This window comes from Oreochromis aureus, linkage group 3, assembly GCF_013358895.1.
Source record: "Oreochromis aureus strain Israel breed Guangdong linkage group 3, ZZ_aureus, whole genome shotgun sequence".
In the NCBI taxonomy this organism is placed as follows: Eukaryota; Metazoa; Chordata; class Actinopteri; order Cichliformes; family Cichlidae; genus Oreochromis; species Oreochromis aureus.
In genome coordinates this window covers 84,688,879-84,711,017 of record NC_052944.1, presented here as the reverse complement: position 1 = coordinate 84,711,017, position 22,139 = coordinate 84,688,879, and the positions used below count along the sequence as shown (strand labels likewise).

Here is a 22,139-nt window from a genome sequence, read left to right as displayed (position 1 = left end):
TTACTGGGCCGTACCAAGCAGTGGAGGAAAGGGGGGTAGTGTGGGCAGCTGGATCATTCCCACCAGCTTCCCTCCCAGCATGGAGCAGATGAAGAGGATGATGATGCCAAACAGGTTCCCTCCAGGTAAACACTCTTTTCCCGTGATGGACCAGACGACTCCGAAAAGCAGAGCAAACAAACACACTGCAAGCAGACGTGAAATCTTTTAAACTCGTTAAGTTATAGAGTTTTTCTATTTCTCTGATAGTACGCATATTCACAGTGCTGCTGGTCCTTGTCAGAGGTGGGTAGTAACGAGTTATATTTACTCCATTAAATTTACTTGAGTAAGCTTTTGAAAGAAAAAGTACTTTTAAAGTACTTTTAAAGTACTTTTTTTTGCACAATACTTTTTACTTTTACTTGAGTACATTTGTGAAGAAGAAACAATACTTTTACTCCACTACATTTGGCAATATTTGACTCGTTGCCTGTTTCCACATGTCGACTCATGACTCGTTACTTAAAAAAAAAAAAAGATTAATTTCACACATTACATAATACTGCTAATAATGGATCATGCCACCAGTGGACTTTCCTGTAACTCTTTTACCAATCTTTTACCAATCAGATGTGGCCATGCAGTCACATGACCAGTTTGAAACTGTGGCAGGCAGAGCGGCCCAAGCATTTTAAAGTAGTGGACACGCGGAAAGAAGAAACACATGAAAACATGGCAGAGTCAACTGTCTCCGCTAGAACTGAAGAGGATGAACACTCTTGGCCTCGTATACAAAGATTGTATCACTTAAAAGCAGTACAAAAGAACAACTATGTCTTCAGTGTTGCTGTCTTCAGTGCGAGCCAAAACGAACTGACTTTTCAGTGTGAAAAAACTCAACTCATGTAACCTGAGGAAACGTGTTGCGGTACATTTACTCTAAATATCTTTTTAGCTGTGGTTATAGTGATGGTAAATTGTAGTGAGATACATTTGTGGGTGTTGTTTCCGCAGCTTTTAACTGCTCGCTGGTTAGCTATCGTGAGCTATAAGCTAACAGCTAGCCTGGATAATGAACCTAGAGTTCATTATCTCTGCTGCTTTAACTGTTAAATCAGAAGACAATACTTCGGTTGACAGGGTATATTATGTGAAACAGCAACTTGTTTAGTTTAAATTGTCTGCAAGTAACAGCCAAACAGTGCGGGGAGGATATATTGGCTAGCACTTGTTAGCCTTGCACGTGTTCTTATTTTGAACTTAATCTGGAATTCATTGAAAATTGTTTGTGCGGGATATGAAGGACAAGATTTTGTTTTTCAACAAGAGTTAGTAAAAAACATCTCCAGTGTGATCAAATTTTTATGCCAAACAGCTGGAGCTTGGCAGTCTATACAGCACTATAATGCCTAGACCTAATTCTTTTGAAAACCATACATCTTTCCACAGGTCTCAACTTCATCAGACATCACCTAGACTCAGAGCTGGATGAGGCCAGCGCAAACAGCAGCCTAACCAACTAAGATGATGGATCCATTGGGCCAGGAACGCCAGAAGCAGGGAGCTGGAGAGGTACCTTTCATGCCCAATCACTAGAGGTGTGGCTCTATTGCATGGCTTTCCTCACATCAAGAAGCTGTCGATCAAAGTCAATACAGCTCTTCCTGCATCTGGAGCTTGTGAAGGACTTCTTAGTCATGCAGGACTCCTGTTCACTGCTAAACAGTTACAGCTTCACAGAAAGAACCTTGAGAGCAAACTGCTGCTGAAGCTTAATCATCACCTCACTGAGTGAAGAAATGGCACATTTTTGCTAAATATGCAGAAATAGATGTACACCCATACAACTTATGGTAAACTGAGCTGCCTTGTATGTACATATGTTCAAGATGCCGCGTTCTAATGTTTTCTCTGAGGCTGCTGTGCCATTTGGAGCAATAATGAATATAACGTTTACAGCATATCTTGTCACTGGAAGTGGTTTGCACTGTTTATATATTTATATTATTTACTGTAGATATTGATTAAAAAAGCTTTATGTTGTGAAAAACTGAAATCTGGAAATTAGAATTGTTGTGCCTTATTTTGTTGATGTTTTTACATATATTCTACTTGAACATACTAAAATTTATACATTTATATTTGTTTGTCTGATAACATTTATTTAAAAAATAAATCGGACATTACAACCAGTTACTCACTACTTGAGTAGTGTTTTCACCAACTACTTTTTTACTCTTACTTGAGTAACTTTTTTGATGACTACTTTTCACTTTCACTTGAGTAATAATATTTTAAGGTAATGCTACATTTTTTGGATACTCGACCCACCTCTGGTCCTTGGGCTGATAATTCTCACAATATGTTGTATTCTGTTTGTTACCTTTAGTGATGAGCAGGTTGATGAGTCCCCGAGGTCGAGGACATCTGTCCTTCAGACTGATACAGGACGCACAGCATGAGGAGGGCGACTCAGATGAGGGCATCGTCATCTGTCCACACACAGATTTTTTTTCCTGTTTTTGATTTTTATTTAATATTAATTAAGGTCCAATTATCTGACTTGATCATAAGTCAGATAATTGGATCACACTTGCCTAGATATTTCCTGGTAACGCCATGGCAACCACTAAATGCTAGGGAAAAAATATCACAACAGATTACTGCAGTTTGCATAGAAGACTCCACCTTGTCTGAAATATTGCCAATCATAGGACATTTGTCTTTCAAGTAAAAATTGTGCCTTTTCATTGCAACTCCCAACTGAAAAAGAGCACAAGTTGCAACAAATTTCAGGTAGAGATTGCTAGCAACTGCTTCCTTTAGCAACCAGTTTCATAGTTACTACCTCCTGCTACCACCCACCAACCCGATGGGGAAATACATTTTTTTAGCAATTGATCATTTCCAGAACATTGCCAACCAGTCTTTATGTCTTAAGCTGGGCATACACTGTGCAAGTTTTTTTTCTTCAGTCGTGTTATTCAGCTTCTACTCTGCTTTTGCACAACTGACTCGCAGGGTTTAGAAGTTCATAGGTCACGATGCAGGGTCTCACACTATACAGCCCGATGCTCTGATACGACCTGAGTGCTCACACTGTGCGTCCATAACATGAAGCTTATAACACAAAATCCGTCGCTCGGTCGCTCTCCCTCTTTCTCCCTCTCTGTCTTTCACTCACACAGACACCACCACCATCAACTTTGCTAAATTGCTAATGAAAAACATTAACCAGGCAGCTGTGATTGAGCAGCAATGTAAATCCAACAATTTTTATGGTTGTTGTGGTCATGATAATTTTTTGAGGCTACATCGAAATTGTTCAGATGAGCTTTTCAAAGTACTACAAGTTGTGCCTCCATCGCTTGTGTCCAGATCACACGCTGCACTGCTGTGCTGCTCCGTCTTTTCACTTTCATTTCTGTGTTTGCGCGTGCGCAGTGTGAGAGGCTGCGGTGACACCTGACGGCCGACAGGATTTCAAACAGGTTTGATTTTCTTACGACCAAACGATTGATGATCGGGAGTTGGTCGTGAGGTGTTAATCCCTTCTCGTTACTCCATGTATACTACACGATGCACGACACACGATGAAGGCGAAGCACGGGCAGATCCCCAAAACGATTGCATGTCTGAAAAATCAGCTCAAATGGGCCAAAAATCGCACAGTGTATGCCCAGCATTATGTGCCACACAGCCTAAACCAGAAACTTTATTACCACTAACACAGGTGGCATCTTAAACCCTTAACTATCACCAGGTTGCTGACAAACCCCTTAGAGGTTGCATTATAAGACAGCTGGGATAGGCTCCAGGACTTTTGGGTGATTAATGCTGCAGTGCTCATCTGTCCACATACATTTGGCCTAAACCTTTATAATCACAAAATCTGGAGCAAGAAGAACCCCAACACATGCATATGTTTTCTATAAATAGCCTTTCAAGGGTGGCTCATCAAGCACTCACCGTGGTCGTGCCGTCCAGCTCCTCAGTCTTCCTCCGGGGCATGACGGTGATCTCTCTGTCCTCTTGACCAGCCTGAACTTTACTCCCTACCTTTACCAGGAACAGGTGCATGCGCATGTGTATGCACCTGTGTGTGTGTGTGTGTGTGTGTGTGTGTGTGTGTGTGTGTGTGTGTGTGTGTGTGTGTGTGTGTGTGTGTGTGTGTAGAGCTAACTGGGTTAGAGACATGGACTGTGAGTAAGGTGGTGTCCTTTATCCTCTTCTTGCCAAACCGCTTAAAGTGGGTGCATTTCATGGTCAAGAAGTTTTAAGACGCTAAAATTTACTCCATATAATTGCTGTTAACATTTTCAAAAAAAAAAAAAAAAAAAAAAAAGCAACAACAACAACTTCTTAAAAGGTAAAAACATAACATGATAATGTGATTTACAGATTTTTCATGTTCAGAGATCTCTTTAGAGATGGTAATTAAATAAAAATAAAAGTAAGAGGTAAGAAACACATTTTCCAGCACGATGGATGGCAAAAGTGATAACTAAGTAGCTCGGGGAACAAAACTTTGAAATTTTGCGTCCATGGCCTGGAAACTCCCCAGATTTTAATCCCATTGAGAACTTGTCGTCAATCCTCAAGAGACAGGTGGACAAACAAAAACCCATAAATTCTGACAAACTCCAAGAAGTGATTATGACAGAATGGGTTGCTATCAGTCAGGATTTGGCCCAGAAGTTGATTGAGAGCATGCCCAGTCGAATTGCAGAGGTCCTAAAAAAGAAGGGCCAACACTGCAAATACTGACTCTTGTCATACAAGTCATGTAACTGTCGATAAAAGCCTTTGAAACGTATGAAGTGCTTGTTTCACTGAATCACAGAAACAACTGAAACAACGTTGCCAAAAGTTTGGCGATGACTGTAGACTATTTAGATTCAGAAAAGTTTATATAATTATTTAGCCTTGTTGTGCAAATAAGCCTGCATAACTTAATAAATATAGAATTTGAAAAGTAACAAATGATATTTAAAAAGATACACTAGGTACTAGATACATGTTCTGATGAGTTTTGGCAAACATCGAAGCAAATATCAATAGTATCGATACCAAGTCGGCATCGGTATCGGATCGATACTAGCCTGGTGAGATTGATTCTTTACTTTGAGTTCTGCTTGTTTACAACGCTGTGCTTTCGGCAAAGACGAAACAGCCAGGTCGCTGGACTCACCGCTGCTGTGTCAGCGAAGAGCAGTCACACTTTGCTCCCTCTCCCCAAATGTTATGTTTCGGTGTTGCGCTGTCACGTCACGTGACTTAGACATTTTGGGGGTTGTTAAGTTCTTTACATATTAATTATGTTTTTACCAGTTGTTTTTGTTGTTGAGAATTTTAATTGTAATTTTTGTATTATAGTTTATCAACAGTATTTGTTTTAAATTTTTTTTGGTTTGCGTGCACTTAAGATAAAGAACAAAACAAAACAAAGATTGCCACCACGGCAGACCCGATGGCTTTTTCATGGTTCACAGCATCATTTATTCTTACAATAATCACACGGTTGCTGTAACAGTACATTCAACGGCTGCAGCTCTCCCACTGCCAGCTGTACACATCACCACCACCAAGACTGCAGTGGCATCACAGAACATGCCCCGCCACATACCCCCATCGCCCGCTTCTAGCCCAGCAGAGGATGTACTTCCTGAGGCAGCTGAAGAAATCCAAGCTGCGAACACAGACAATGATGCAATTCTACACTGCAATCATCGAGTCCATCCTCACCTCCTCCATCACCATGTGGTACACTGGAGCCACTAGCAGGGAAAAACAGAGACTGCAGCGTGTTGTGCGCTCTGCTGAGAAGGTGATTGGCTGCAGACTCCCATCTCTGCAGGACCTGTACACCTCAAGGACACTGGGGCGTGCAGCCCGGATCACAGCTGACCCTTCTCACCCTGGACACAGTCTGTTTGACCTGCTCCCCCCAGGCAGGAGGCTCCGGTCCATTCGCACGAGAACCTCTCGCCATAAAAACAGTTTCTTCCCCTCTGCTGTTGGACTCATGAACAATAACCATATGACTGTTCGCACCACAAACACATGACCCTACACTGTGTTCACTGCATCATTCCATGTTTGGCACTGATCACTACTTGCATTCATGTATATATCTATCTACTTAGCACTATTTTTATGTTCATTTAAGTGTGGTCCCTCCTGCGCGCCAGCCTCCAGCTCACCCCGGGGGGCACGCTGTCCACCCTTATAGTAATCACACGGTTGCTGTAACAGTACATTCAACGGCTGCAGCTCTCCTGCTGCCAGCCGTACACATCAACACCAAAAACAACAACACGAGCAGAAGTTAACGAGCAGAACCAGGAAACACACATGTCTCTTTGTGTTTGTTATGAGACTCAGGATGGTTCTGAATCTAACTTGAGATATTTGAAAATGATATCTAAGACCAACACTGCAAGTTTGGAGACAAACAGTGTTTATCTGTATGTCCCAGTGCTGGTTTTACATGCTACTAGTATGTGTGGGATTTTTTTGTAGTCTGGGCTGAAACCCATTAGTTGTAGCTGTGTGATAATGGTTTGGTACTAATATTACATGAGACCCCCGCACGAATATGACAGAAATATTAAAAAATGTGGCCGTATGCTCGTCCTCCTCTATCACGGAGGATAGAGGATGAATATGCGGTGTAATGGCTTATTTGATGCCCTGTTTGCGGATTAACTGATTTGCTGGAGTAGAGATTTTAGTGGTTCTTGTTTTTGCTATGTTTGTTTGTTTTTTATTGCAGTGACCGAGGAAAAGCCAGTACTCATGGGACATCTCTGGTGGTGGAGTCCTCTTCCACACTGCTTTTGTTGCACAGCACCTTGGGTGTAAAATTTTAGGGTATTTTTTAATTTTTTGTTTTTTTTTCTTCTTTGGTACATAAATGTTGGGTCTGCGCTTGCAGGCCCCCCGTTTGAAATGACACAACCCCCCATTGTAAAACCATAAATAGTGTGTCATAACAGTTAAAGCAGTGTGTGTGTGTGTGTGTGTGTGTGTGTGTGTGTGTGTGTGTGTGTGTGTGTGTATGACATCCTGCTGATCACAAAGGGTCATCTCCTCTCACCCTTTATATGGCTTAACTTTAATGGTTCACCATATACAAACACAGATGAGCTCCTGAATGGCCAGGAGTGACCATCCTTTACCAGATAAGACAACCAGAACCTTTAGATTGGAATCTGCCTGCAGTTTAACACTATAGCCAATTGCTTCCCCTACACAGAAGAATATCTAAACATGCAGTTTAAGGCAAGGTTTACAAATGTAAAGTACAACAATGATAACATTGATCAAAATGAACCTAACAATGTGATTTTCCTCTAATGGTCTAATCGCTGTTAGTCCAGCTCAATATTAGGCTGTTTTGCGTAATTTAGGACTCCATTACAGGATGGCCCTCCCACACTCATCTTTTATTGTGATCCATGCTGAAATTGTTTAAGGAAAAAAGCTAATATATTAAAGGGTATCTTAATACTGAAACCAGACTGCCTCTGTGTATCTTCATCTTCTAGTTGGTTTGTTTGAAAATCGCCTCTGTCAGTGCACCCCAGGGCAGCTGTGGCTGCAATGTAGCTTGTCATCACCAGTGTGTGAATGTGTGTGTGACTGAACGTGTAAAGCGCTTTGGAGTTCTTAGGGACTAAGTAAAGTGCTATACAAATACAGGCCAATTCCTCTAGGTGGCATTATTGCATTTTAATCATATCCCCACCATACTTGTTTTTCACAATTTGCAGTACGCTTTTGTCCCTTAGCATTAACTCGGCTTTTGCTCTTTTCCTGTTCACAACATCTACTCAAAAAGCAAACAAACAAACAAACAAAACAATCTGCATAAAGCAATGGATACTATTATCACTGGGTTTGTATGGGTGTGGGGTTTTTCTGACTGCACACAGACATGGCTGGCTATAGAATCCTTCACTCTTTTAACCAAATACTTTTGCAAAGAAACACAATGCTGCCATGAATCCCTCATTAGGCTTAGGCCCATTTACACAGTTAAAATAAAACTCCAGCTCTAGATGAGTTGCTTGAAACTTGGTGGCTGTTAAATGGCTCATTCCACATCCATTAAATTTCAGTGTGTTCATGCAGCAGCTGGTGGACAAGGATTTGAGTAAGAAACTAAAGTACATGTCATGTTTTTCATCTTTAGGACCAACTTGATACCAATCATGGGACTATCATTAGTTTTTCAGTAGAAAATCCAAAACACACATCCAGCCTCTGAGAGGAAAAGCATCAGGAGATCTTACCTTCATAATCACCAACGTAATCTTAGGTAGAATCATTTGGATCAGTTGAACCACAGAGTGAAGGAGAAATGGTAAATGCTCAACAGACTCACTGGCCAGACACAAAGTGTGACAATCAAACACTGGAAAAACAACACCTGGTCTGAAGAGTCTGTGCTGCAACATCCGAATGTTGGGGTCAGAATTTGGCATAAACATAAAAGCATGGATCCAGGCGTGGTGCAGGCTGGTACTGTAGATAACTGTGCTCTAAGAATTATGACACACTGACATCTGTGGTGAATGTGGCCATGTGAGCTCATAAACAGGTCAGGATCTGTACGTGTGTCATAACTTTGAGAATTTATTAGTACGTCATGTGATCCCAGCAGAACCTAAAACCTTAGTTATATTATGTTTACCAATTAAGACTGAATTGTGTGGTTCTAGCTGCCATAACTTAAGTAAATAGCATGTAGTCTTGATGTATACAAAAGAGAAACCTTTTTTAATATTCTGACTTTATTGATAAATATTTATTGAGCTTTGAATTAAAGCTGCACATGTAAATTACAGCTGATCACAATGACACAGAAAATAATTACAGCATGCTTAATGATTACATGATTACTGATACAAGCTTCCAGGCTGGCAGCGATGCATGTAATGAAGTCTGTCTTAAAGATGAACATTCGGAATATTTTGTATGAATATTATCTAAGAATATATTAATATATCTTTGAAAATGTCATTAGACAGTAGATTACCAGTAAAGATTAGTCACTTCCACATTTGATGCTGTTTAATGAGGCTAACAGTATACTATCTGTTACTGCCATTAATTACTTAATCTGTATCCAGTATTTGTTTTTGTAAATAACCATGTTTTAAGCACACACAACAGTAAAAATGAACATTTTAGCTTTTTATAACCAAACCTGACACCAGAAAGGATTTTGGTTTTTTGTTGTAGAATGTGATGTCAGTTTAAAGACCTGACTTCCAGCATCAACTTTGTTACTCCACCATATCTAAACCCCAACACGTCAGATTAGCATGCTAGCTAAACTATTTGCCAGTCCCCATATGATGAATGACCTCAGCTGTACTTCACTTATGCAACAGACAAACAGAAGAAAATAAAAAATGAAGTAAGAAAATGAAACCTGGTGTGGCAAATATGTTTTAGCTTATGTTAACACTAGCTAGCCAGAAATTAATTCATAATATAGATTCTGTCACTGCTAATGAGCTGATAACACAATCTGCTTAGTGTAATGTAAAATTAATCATTGCATTTTACCAAAGTGCATAAATATCAATATAGTACACTACACAACACTACGAAGGACATGATGGGATATTATAATTGACACAAGCGGCAGTTTCTCTTACTTTACTATTAATAGCCTAACAAAAATATAAACATTTGCACATTTATAGTTTCTAACCTGAGCATATGAGAAAATAGAAGATATTGACAGCCAGTATATATAAATGAACTGCAGCTAAATTCTGTTTATGATTTACATAATGTGTGGACATATCTATATATTGTATATACAATTTATATATATAGTCAGTTTTTCCACTCAGAAGCTTCATAGCTTGCTCTCGAGAGTCCCATTGTCTTTTTCTTGAACAACCCCGTTGCGGTAAGATGGTGTAGCTTCACCTTCTGTCTCTTCTGCTGAGGTCAGGATTTTTAGAAAGGGGAAGAAAAGACATTTGTTGTTTATATATGACTACACCTGACACTGTTCAGTGATTTAAGAGTAAAATTATGAAGCCACTACACACTGTGTAGATGTGTATGCCTGCTGACCTTTGACCTGCCGGGCCAGGAGACGGGGTCCTGCCAGTCCGATACCCAGTGCACCAACTGGAGCTGTGGTCAAGATGGCTAACACCGCTAATGTTAGCACGTCCAAACCAAACTTAATTAAGGCCTCGTCCCCTTCCTCCCTCGCCATGTCCAACGCCTTGGAGCCAATGGCAGCCTAGCACATACAGACATAAATAACTGCTCAGTTGAAGTGCAGATTAACAATGAAGGCTTGTATCATTAAAATCACAGAGGTGGTTTTAAGGGAAACAACGGTACTTTTTTAGTTCTTAGTCATCTAGATCTAAAGGCCTTTAGATCATAACTAATGGCGAACTAGAACTTCTTTGCGTGATTGTTGTAGTAATTTAGGTTTTCGAAGTCAATAAAGAGAATTCAGGAGCCATGTAGGTAGCTGTAATAAACACCAGTACAATCTAATGATTTCAGTGGTTCCAAAGAAAAATCTATATGATTTGTGTGGATAATTTTAGTAGCTGTTTTGACCACCAGTGGCATTTTAAGAGTGTTTAGAGGCTTTATGCAGAAATTTCTGGATAAGTCTGAGGTGCTTCTAGTTCTGGTTTAATAAAGTCGAGTACATTGTTCTTGAAAAATGAAAATCTTCTAGCAGTCTAATATCAGGTTTACACACTCACAGACCTGCACAGTAGCTTTAGGCAGCCAGGCCACAGAAATGAAGAGCTTCTCTTTTAAGTTGAATCCTCCATAATGAACCAACAGGAAGGTGACAAGTAGACGGATCACCAGACCAACAAGAATGCAGGCCATACCCAGACCTAAGGGCATAGACACAACAACAAAGAGGAAACCAATATTTTAAATTTTTTGAAGCAGTGAAATGTTTTGCTCCACAGGTTAAAGCTCTTTGATTACTGGGTCCGCTGGGCTCCTGGTAACTGAGAACAACATCTAGACCCAAATGGAGCAAAGTCTAACTGAAATATGCATTAATATAATGTTCTTACCCACAGTACTTGGGCTGAGTGCTTTAATCGTGATCTCAGCTCCAATCAGACCAAACAGGAGTGGCTGAAATACATCCCATGACCGGCCCACCATTTCTGCTACTGGTGCCTGATTGCGAAGTTAGAGATACCTGGATTAACCACATTCCATGGTGCCAGCCATTAAAAAACATGTTGATTTAGGCTAAACATGAAAAAATCCAAGGGATTAAAGTGATCCTGATATATGTTACCTTTTCAGTCTTCCAGCCCAGTGCTGCCAGGAAAGCCAGCACCAGTGTACAGAGACCTCCAGCTCCAGCAAAACCAATAACATGACTGAAGAAGACTGAAAATGTGGACAGACCCAGCAACATGAGGGTCCTCCTCAAGACCAGATCCTCCTGCGATCAGACACAAGATATTAAAGACACATTTTATGAACAATTAAAAAAAGGAAAAATCATATTAATATAAAAATAATGTCAAACCTGGTCATTGCTGGGGAAGCAGTACAAGAACATTCCCAGGATCATACCAGCTACGATGCCTCCCACCACCTCCAGCAGACCCTTCAGTATGTTCATCCATGTAGAACCTGCAGGACAAACACAACCAGACCATGTAGACTAGAAAAGAATAAACTGAACAGCACAGGACAAAAACATTTTGTCTGACCTGTAGAGAAGGCGATTCCCAAACAAGTAGAGAATCCTGTTATAGCGAGAATATCATCAAAGCTTCCAGCAGCCATCAGGAGGGTGGGGATTCCCTGAAGAACAACACACAGTGACATTAGAGATTAATATTAGAGCAGAACACTTGATCTTTCTTGACTCCCATGGAAGCTCTTGGGTTTGTGGAGCTTTACTATTAGTCCAACCTGGAGGAGCCCTAGATCTTTCTGGTGACGGTTTAGGGCTTTCCCTTCCTTTAAATAGACTTGAAGTGATTAAACGCTTTGAGAAATAGCTGAAGGGATTCTAGTGGTGTATTATAGGTATTGGGGTTGTTGTGAAAACCAATAAGGTGTACAACTCTTTTAGAAGAGTATTGTTACTTAATCAGTATCCTATCAAAGGTTCAAGTGGCGCTTAAGCTGGCTTTAGTAACTTTGTGTGAGGTATTAAGGACCACTGTGGGTCCTTGTAAAGGGGGTAGAGCATGATTAGGAAGCTTAGCAATCACTGAGAATGTGTTGATGGAGCTCGAGGATCTCTAGAGGCCCCTATATTGATTTTATTAATGGTGTCAATTGTTATGTTATGTTTACAGTCCTGCAGGTGGTTCTGCTGTTATTTTTATTTTATACTTGCTCTGCATAAGCCTACACACATGATGTCTCATTTCTATAGACTTATCTCAGCCTCATCTCTTTCTCCACCTATATGCTGCCCCTTCTGGCAGGATGAACCTTTCATCAGTCAAATGTGGTGATGATAGTAGCGGGTGACAATTTACCTTCTCCACTCCATATCCTTCTCTCTGCAGGAGCAGCATTGAAGGAACAACAACTGCTGGAGAAACGGCAGCCAGTACAAAACTGCACAAACACAAATATCACAGGCACAATGAGAGTCGCTTTACTTACTTTGAATCCAGTCATACAGAAAGAAATGGCTGTGTGTGTGTGTGTGTGTGTGTGTGTGTGTGTGTGTGTGTGTGTGTGTGTGTGTGTGTGTGTGTGTGTGTGTATACTTTACCCCAGTATGAAACCCCAAACCCATGGCAGACCCAGCAGGAAGTGAGAAACCACAGCAACAATGCAGGCTTCCACCATACAGGGTCCAACTGCAACACGTACGCACACTGCTTTCAGTCGACTTAAAGCCTGCATGCAAACACAGATTTAAGAGACTGCATCTGATTTTCTGTGTGTAACTATCAGCATGTCAGGAACTTAGACTGATATTTAAATTTTCGTGTACCTCAGGGTTGAGCCCCAGACCAGCTCTGGTAAGGATGATGGACAAGGCGATGTTCCTCAGAGCTGCAGACCAGTGAGTGTCGATGAAGATGGCGTCCGTTACATAAGGAACATTACGCAATAGCAAACCCGCCAGCAGCATACCTACACACATGCGCGCACACATACACAGGTTTTTACATGGTTGCCATACTTGTAAGAACCCCAGCTAACATAATCTGTGCTAGCACTTTAAAATACAATGATTCAACATGCATCTGAAATTACAATTAAATTCTATTTATCTACAAATGCTTCCTGGCAAATACAGTATGTTAGAATAAAGGGGTAACAATTCATGTTTTACTGGAATTAAAAAAAAAATTATAGTAATTTTAAGTAGTGTATCAATATTTAAGTAATTTACACCATGCTGTACTTTTAGAGATGCAGGCTTTATTATTAAGGGGATTCGCTTTGCCTTTTTGATTTCTTATTATGCAATATGTTGGTGTGTATCACTGTTCAAATGGCCCTTTATATCACAAAACATATGAGAAGGATTTTTCTCCCTTTCCTACAAGAAAAAATACACAAATGCAATGAAACACTGAATGGCAGAGGCCCATCTGATAATGATGGAGCCAACACAAACACTCTTCAACGATCAAAACTGTCCTATCCTATCCTAGCAAAAGGACTTTAGGAAAATTACAAAAAATGAAAAAGTAGTGGATTTTCTTCTTTTCACATATTTTCATATTTATGATGAAGGAGTGCGATTTTTTAACCTTTTTTGGTAAATAAACCGGAAAATATGGTCAACTTTGATTTACTTGCATTGTAATTATTTCTCAAAAAACTTGAATTGTGTTTGTAGGTAAATATAATTTAATCATAATTTCAGATAAAACACACAGAGAACACATTTGATTCCAGGGGAATTACAGTCACATGCTGTATTGTAAAGTTCTACCTAATCACTTTGTCTTATTAAATCATCATCAAATGGACCTACGTCTCCTCAAAGCAGTGATTGGTCCAGTGCTTCCACCTTTGCATTTTTGCTTACTTCTAATGTCACCATTTTCTCTTTTAATTGAGTCAAGGAGAATGGATGAACAAGAGAGAGCACAAACCACCCTCTGCTGTTTATGCTGCATATTGCAGCACGACACAGACACACGAGCATAACTGCTGGGAAGATCTACATCAGAGGCTCTTAACACAGACTTTATACTAGCTTAAACTATAAAAGGAATGAGTGATTGGGCCGTACCAAGCAGTGGAGGAAAGGGGGGTAGTGTGGGCAGCTGGATCATTCCCACCAGCTTCCCTCCCAGCACGGAGCAGATGAAGAGGATGATGATGCCGAACAGGTTCCCTCCAGGTAAACACTCTCTTCCTGTGATGGACCAGACGACTCCGAACAGCAGAGCAAACAAACACACTGCAAGCAGATGTAACATCCCATTAAGAATCAGTTTGTCTGTTTCTCTGACAGGACACATTTACACAGTGCTGCTGGTCAGGTAGAGTATTTAATGAAGACACATAGTTGAGGATTTTACCTTTATACAAACACACAGACATCATGAGTGTTCGTTACCTTTGGTGATGAGCAGGCTGATGATTCCCCGAGGTCGAGGACATCTGTCCTTCAGACTGATACAGGGCGCGCAGCAGGAGGAGGAAGAGTCAGATGATGGCGTCTTCATCTGTTCATACAAATGTTTTTCAGTTTCTCATATTCATCATTCATTTGGTCACAGCAACAGATTGCTGCAGACACCAGTAGTTTGCACAGAAGACGCCAGCTTGTCTGAACTATTGCCAAATGTAGAACATTTGTCTGTCAAGAAAAACGTTTTCATTTTGCAGACATGCAGAAGAGCACCTCTAGCAACCACTGACCAACTGTTTGGGAAATATACATTTTTTCATTTCCATTTTTATACTGGCCTTTCTCTCGGTCAGAGCAGTACCTACATAGTATTCCTATGCCTAAACCACAAACTTCATTATCATTAACATTCATGAGAACTTTAAACCCTCAACTACAACCAGGTTGCTGAGGTTTCATTAGAGTGAGGTTGTGTTCGATCCATCTGTAATTGCTAAAAGAGCACAGATTCAGTAACTATAAGGTGTTACCTTTCAAATTAAGTGTCTTATATGAATTTTGTCCTTGGAATTCTTATGTTATAACATTTGGAAAGGAAAATTCCCAGTAAATGGGTAGAAACTGCCTTAATAACAACAATGCATGGTCTTTTTTTTTTGGTTGTGTGCATGCTGGGCCTTCCCCGTGGTCTCCTTCACTCTGACTCCAAAGTGTTTTTTACACATATTTTCACATGTAGAGTAGAGCCCACTGCCCAGAGGTTAGCTGCAGTGCTCATGTGTCCACCTACATTCAGTCTAAACCTTAAAAATTACAGAGCCCCAACACTTGCATATGTTTTCTATAAATAGACGGCCTTTCTCAGAGCTCAGAGGTGAATCACACTCACCGTGGTCGTGTCGTCCGGCTCCTCCGTCTTCCTCCGGGGCATGACGGTGATCTCTCTGTCCTCTTGACCAGCCTGAACTTTACTCCCTACCTTTACCAGAAACGTGCATGTGTTCAAAAGTGAGAGAGAGAGAGAGAGAGAGAGAGAGAGAGAGAGAATGGGTTTAGAGACATGGGCTGTAGGGTTTTGTCCTCTTCAGTCAAACCTCTTGAAGCATTAGTGGTCAACGAATTACTAAGGCCCTAGAAGTTACTCTGTTTGCTCCTTATGTTTTCCTCAATACTTCCCAGATTTTCCTTAAAAGTTGGCAAAGAACTGCTGATTTAGACATGCAGGACTTTGTTCGTGTTCAGAGATCTTTTAAAAAATAGTAATCATGTTATTATAACATTTAAGTGATGAGGTAAAAAGAAAGAAATAGGAAAACCAACAAAACAAATAAAGGGAAATAAAACTGGTATGGAAGAAACACCAAAAACAGAGCACTGTAAAATACTTGAAAGCTGATTTCAAAAAGACAATCAAAGGCAGTAAAAGACCATAAAGGATTCAATCACAGCAAAACACCAATACTTCTGTGAGCCTTATCTCCTCAGGCTGGTCATTTCAAAGCTGGAAAGCCCTGATGGAAAAATTTATGGTCACCCTTTAGATATATAACAAGCCTCATCTTTGGAGAATCGGAAGGTGCCAACAAGCTCATAACATATGGTGTCAACTCTCTTCTGTTTGTCACATAAGTGTTAAAAATCCATCCATTCTTTAAACCACCACCCATAAACCAAATACCACAAAGTTGCTTTTGCAGTTTTTGAGTAGAGTCATGCTTTAAAAGTCCGACCGGTACAAGCCCAACTGTTGTAATGTAGTAACCTCATTCCTGCAGGTTACTACAACGGCTGCAGAAGCACCAAACTGCTGTGAACCAAGTACATTAATTGGGCTCGTGCTGCAAAAACTTATCAGTGATTATTTTTTTCATTACTATATTGTATGACTACCAAGGTCAAAAACCTTCATTGAATATTGTGACGTAGTTGTGTGGTGTAATCACTGATCGGGTCATGTGATGGCTTCCTTACTGACATACCTCCTAAAAGTCAGATAACGCAGCCAAGAAACTGGGGTGTGTTCATTATGGTGTGTTGGTATTGGTTGTTGTTGGTCTGCCCATTTGCCCCACTAACCTGTGGAAGGCCACGCCTCCACCGTGACACTGAGTGAGCACATGTCAAAGAGGAACGCACATCTGTTCCTCTCAGTTTGTTTTCCTCCTGTTTGTCTGTTTACTAGACAAAGAGTTATTGTTTCATCCCATCAGTCACTAAACGAGCAGATACACTGCCCCACCTCACACACACATACAGATCATGAAAAATGTCAACATTCAACATTTTATGGCTCTGGAAACTCACTAATGTCTAAAGTCCGCTGGTATCCAGTTGGTCTGGTCTGGCAGTTTTGAGACGATCTATCCAACCTTTAATGTTTTCAGAAGAACTTTTGATGATTTCTAAACACTCGGCAGCCACATGGGTGAATTACAGCTTAAATGTGACAGACAGCCATGCACGTAAAGCTGAGTTTGTTTCTAAGAACAGAATAACTACACGGGTGTTTAATGTTTGGTGATCCAATTTCATGAACTTAACAACTTTTTATGATCAAATAGCAGCTTATCTGTACATGTTAGAGCAATAAAGTAACTACCACTGCAGTGTTCAGAACCTCTAAATCTGTTAATTGTTTTATGATCTGTCATACATTGGTCCACTGTGACATTTGATAGCGTTACTGCTCCAGCCTTTATTCACTTTATATGGTTAAAATGACCTTTACTGGGCCAACTGGAGGTGGACAGTGGAGGAGTGAAATATCAACACGCTGCATTAAAACTGAAATGCGTAAGAAATCCTGCTTTACACAAAGTGTTGTCAACCTAATGTATTTCAAGTGTCACACATTGTGTGTGTGTGTTTGTTTAGTGCATATATGGCAGACATAGTTTATGATTTACTATCATTAGTCTTAGATCCTCTGCCCTCTTTTCTCAAATAGAGGTATCATCCATCTGATCATCAGCCAGTCAGCGTTTCAAGTTCCAGGTCAATGACTCCTGCTCATTTAGCAGCTCTGCTTTGAGTGGCTGTTGGTTTTTGGCCTCTGCATTCCTCATATTCATAGTTAATAGTTAAGTCTGGCTTTGAGGCTAAAACAGCTCAGTCAGGTCTCTCTGGTCCTTATTCTCACTCACTTTTTATTGTCAGTCAGGAAACTTGTGCCAGTTATTCAGTTGTTCAACTGCTCATGAATGCAAATATTACATCAGCAAGTCACATGGTGACGACTCAAGGTGAGCTGCTGAAACTCAAAGAGACTTTGGTTATCAGAGTATTTCATAAACTGCTGATCTGTTGGGATTTTCCCGCACAGCCAGCTCTAAGGTTTACAGAGAATCATCTGAAAAACAGAAAACATCCAGTGGTCTTCAGGTCTCTGGATGAAAATGCCTCACTGAGGTCAGAGGTCAGCCTGCTTCGACACTAGATCAAAGGCAGGCAGCAGAGCACCTCTGAATGCACAGCATGTTGAACTAACAGGCTACAGAAGACTGCACTGGGTGCACTCCACAGAGCTAAGAACTAAAGCTACAATTCACAGGCTCATCAAAATTGGACAGTAGACGGTTGGACAAACATTTCCTGGTCTGATGAGTCTCAGTTTCTGTTGCAACATTCAGGCAGGGTCAGATGTAAGGCAGGATCCATCCTGCCTTACATCACCTGTTCAGGCTGCCAGTGGTGTGGGAGAGATTTTCTTGGTACACTTTGTAAATGGCCATCCCTCCGTGAACACAGTGGACCCATCAGAAGATGGGAAAACAGGTACAGAAGAAGCACCCCGTCAGTTTTAATAGGTGGATGTTTTGTGTGATGTGAACAGTCGGTGGTACCTCAGCCTGTTCCTGCTGCAGCCCAACGTCGCTCACCCGAAGGTAACGCTTGGTGGCCTCTTCGTCCATCATCTGAAACAATCACGCATTTCTTCTCATATATGTGAGGAGCCGCATTTAAATATTTCAAATAAGTCTGACTTCAAACTAACAAAGTCCTTAATGCTAAATGCTATTGAAGTCCAATCAGTCTATTCAAGTAAGAATACTCAACAATGAAAGCATGCTTGTGTGTTCTGCCCATACTTAGTTTTTTGAACTCATTGAAAATGTCATGAAAATCATGGGAAATGAACAAAATGAGCACCCAAATAAACTTATTAAAATGTCTTAATGGACGGTGTCAGTTTGCTTTATGTGACCATTCAGAAAATCCTCATCTAAATCCTTATTTCATTCACCTTCTTAAAATTTTAATAAAGATGTTCCACATTTCATCTGAGAGGATATTTCAGTTCTAAAAGCTCATGGAGAGTCACACTGCAGGCGGTCCAGAGACTCACTGAGCCGCCCTGTAATCATGTAAGTAGGTGCACTTTAGTCCCAGCAACACCTTTAATCACGGATACTTTTCATTGTTATTACCAATCAAAAGTGCCCGCTGCAACCCTTTATACATTATAACTTCGCTCTTCTCTGCGGTTGATGAATGGACCAACAGCAGTACAAGCAAGAGTGACGCACACGCCGGTCGTCCCACATACAGGCCTCCATTTGTGCACCGCCTCCATCTGACATCAGAGCTTTTTGCAGGCAGACAGGCCATCCCAAGACTGCGGTGGACAGCGAACGCACCACCTCTGCTTCACCATAAATTCCACTTAATGCTGTCCTGAGATCCCTTCTCATCCAATTTAATCTCCACTCACACCTTGGCCAATGTGCTCCTAATGCCTCACATGACTGTAGAGCGATCAGCGACTCATAAGAAATTCACTTTAGTGACCCACACCTTGATTCACACCTTGGCCCCTGTGACCCTTAACGATTCTCATGATTATAGGGTTAGAACCATCTGCGAGGTGACTCTCCAACAAAGAGTAAATACCTGAGAGTCTCCAGCAGCTTTTAGAACTGAACAAACCTCTTGGATGGTTTTAATGCCAGCTGATGATTGTTATTGTCAACATGCTGATAATCCTCACTATAGATTACCAGACTTAACAGATTAGAAAAAGCTTACACTTGGAAATCCTTCATCTTTAACGCCACCTTTACAGTAATCTCTTAATCTACTGCATGACTAATAACTGAAGCCTTCAGAAAACCAAAGTTACATCAAATGTGCAGTTTTACCTGGAAATACAGTGATGCAGGAGTAAGACAGGAAAACTTTAATTTATTTCTTATAGAAATTATTTTTTAAATAAACGGTTTTAAAATGTAACCTGTAAAATCTCATATGCAGTCGTTTCTCTTAAAAGCGTGAAAATTCGGATTTCAAGTAAAATAAATACTTGGCCTCAGTACTTGATCAACACACTTCTTTATAGCGCATCACTGCTTTATTAATTGTGTGTAAGCAAAAGTAAAACAGTATAGTCCAACTACTCTCCATTTCCAAGTCATGTAACTAAAAGACTATTTACCAGAATAGTTTCTGTTAATGAATAAATGACTGAGGCAGAGCTGAAATACTTCAGGTCTTTTCAGCCCATCACAGAAATCTCCACGTAAACCCAAAACAAAAGGACAAATGTTGACAGCTTCACTGAAACCTCGCACGCTTCCCATCAAGTACCTATAAAAGCTGAATTATTCTTATTTTCTGGTGCTCTTACCTTGAGCTGGTGAAAAGCTGTGTGACTGGAACAAAGAGGAAAACACAGCTGGCGGCTTAGTCATCAAGCAGCAACAAGAGACGGAGGAAGCGAGTGTCTGCCGCGTGTTAACAACAGACGGTTTTAACTCTGTTGTGTTTGTCGCTGTGCAGAATGACAGACGTCACACACAGACACACACGCGTGGTAAAGCCTGGCATTATGGGAACACAGGTCGCAGTAACCCTGAGTCCTCTGTATTAATGCCAGGCTGCAGGGCAGCAGACACAAACATTATCATACACATAATAGCAGGTGTGTGTCCGTGTGTGCGCACATGCAGCACTGACTGCACATTTCCACTGGACGCCTGACGTTAACACGCCGCGCGCAGGTGCTGAGGTGACGGCCAGCTTTGACCTTTTTGTAGAAACTGAAATGTTCATGTGAGGAGTTAAATCAGAGCTGAGAGGCGCGATGAAACCACTGCTTTGTGATCCAAAAACCACACCTGTGCACACACTCCGTATCTGAGGATTAGTGGTTTGCTTCTGCAACTAACTATTAAACTATCAGGGTATTATCTTCTTAAGAGTCAGGAAGTTGTGAAGAATACTGTTTGTGATGCTCGCCAAGTGAGACAAGATGTTTGGACGTTCTACTTTGTTTTGTTTGAGATGTTTGCTTGGAGAATCAGCGGTTACCAGACTGAGGATGTGAACAACAAGACGGCAGCAGAACTCTGGACTGGGAGTAAGATGCTGCCCCAGTGAGGGAGTTTAAGTATCTTGGGGTTTGTGAGCGAGGGAGAAAGGAGGAGACGGATGGATGGGTCGGTGCAGCGTCTGCAGTAATGTGGGCACTGTAACTATCTGTGGTCGAGAGAGAGCTGAATGTGAATGCAAAGCTTCTGATTTACTGATCGATCTGCTCTTACCTGTCTGTCAGCTGTGGTTGCAGGTATGAGCTGCTTCTGAAGGCTGTCCACATCCACAGGAGCCTGCTGAAGTGGTTCAGGGACCTGACTATCATGCCTCATGGATGCCTCCCAGGTGAGGTGCTTCCTTGTAAGTCAACAGTCTGGGCATCTCTGCTTAGATACACACAGCAGTGACCCGGACCTGCAAACCTGTTCATTTAGACTGTTGTAGTGACTCTATGTAGCACCTGCGATGTGACCAGCACCACTGCCAGCGTATTCATGACTGTGCATATTGTATTATGTATTAACTGGTCATGTCCTGGTGTTTTATGTTTTATATGTCCTGATAGAAACAACGAAAATGCAGGGACCTTTGTCACTCTTGGCTCTCTGCTCTTTGTTTGCTGTGACACTGCATAGTCCACTGTGAGTGCCGTATATATATAGCGTACACAAATATTTCATAAAAAATCCCACATTTTTATATATTAGGTAGATGGGTGAATGTAGGAACACCCAGAATGTGAAAGTGAACTGATAATTGCATTTTCATTTCAATTTGAAAACATCCATACATGGAAACGATATGTGTGTGTTGTGATTGGTTGTGCTCTCATGGGTTTTATGGATTATTCGACTGCTCTTCCAGGCAAAATCAAAGTACTGCCTACTTCAGTCGTAGACATTTTCTATATAGTCTATAAAGCATGTAATGGAAAAAGACAACACTGATACTGCGAGTAACCAGCAATGCTTCATATGTTTATATATTTTACTGCAGAACAGCAAAGTGGGCCTAAACAATGATGATACCCTCACTGCCGTCTTTTTCTGTGGTACCTTCAGGTTATTTTCACCTCTGTTCTTGATGAGATCTTTGCAGAGTCGTGGGTTTCATCTATTCATAGACAGTTTGCTTGGATTTAAATGATTTCCCGGGTTTTCAGAGAATATTTGTTAGCACTGAGCTTCTGATTGAAATACTTTGCGAGCAAAGCAAAGCAACACATTCACACATTGTAATTGCAGTTGAA

The 22,139-nt window shown here is 40.9% G+C and overlaps 2 protein-coding genes across 3 annotated transcripts; both read right to left on the bottom strand.

The window, feature by feature from the left end:
• Positions 1-4,068, bottom strand: LOC120434467 (sodium/hydrogen exchanger 9B2-like). Its single transcript, XM_039602608.1, has 3 exons — positions 3,952-4,068; positions 2,366-2,474; positions 1-185 (listed from the first exon to the last, which is right to left on the bottom strand). The coding sequence occupies exons 1-3, from the start codon at positions 4,066-4,068 to the stop codon at positions 1-3; spliced, it is 411 nt and encodes a 136-aa protein (XP_039458542.1).
• Positions 4,069-8,762: 4,694 nt separating this feature from the next.
• Positions 8,763-15,578, bottom strand: LOC116317721 (sodium/hydrogen exchanger 9B2-like). Of its 2 annotated transcripts, none has more exons than XM_039608243.1 (13): positions 15,471-15,578; positions 14,567-14,675; positions 14,237-14,407; positions 12,980-13,122; positions 12,755-12,882; positions 12,513-12,594; positions 11,730-11,823; positions 11,543-11,649; positions 11,306-11,455; positions 11,073-11,181; positions 10,747-10,883; positions 10,084-10,258; positions 8,763-9,948 (listed from the first exon to the last, which is right to left on the bottom strand). In XM_039608243.1, exons 1-13 carry the CDS (start codon positions 15,510-15,512, stop codon positions 9,860-9,862), a joined length of 1,536 nt encoding a protein of 511 aa, XP_039464177.1. In that variant the 5' UTR covers positions 15,513-15,578; the 3' UTR covers positions 8,763-9,859. The 2 variants fall into 2 exon arrangements, with proteins under 2 accessions (XP_039464177.1, XP_031592432.2); XM_031736572.2 differs by having other exon boundaries at positions 8,763-9,945.
• Positions 15,579-22,139: the final 6,561 nt, after the last annotated feature.

Bases quoted from the DNA above. Each gene is read 5' to 3' on its own strand.
- LOC120434467 (XM_039602608.1), bottom strand. From the start codon at position 4,068: ATGCGCATGCACCTGTTCCTGGTAAAGGTAGGGAGTAAAGTTCAGGCT. The intron at 2,475-3,951 runs GTGAGTGCTTGA...GTGTGTGGACAG, and splicing joins AGCTGGACGGCACGACCACG to ATGACGATGCCCTCATCTGA. The intron at 186-2,365 runs GTAACAAACAGA...GTCTGCTTGCAG, and splicing joins CAACCTGCTCATCACTAAAG to TGTGTTTGTTTGCTCTGCTT.
- LOC116317721 (XM_039608243.1), bottom strand. From the start codon at position 15,512: ATGCCCCGGAGGAAGACGGAGGAGCCGGACGACACGACCACG. The intron at 11,650-11,729 runs GTCAGACAAAAT...TTTGTCCTGCAG, and splicing joins GGGAATCGCCTTCTCTACAG to GTTCTACATGGATGAACATA. The intron at 10,884-11,072 runs GTAAGAACATTA...CTATGCCCTTAG, and splicing joins ACTCAGCCCAAGTACTGTGG to GTCTGGGTATGGCCTGCATT.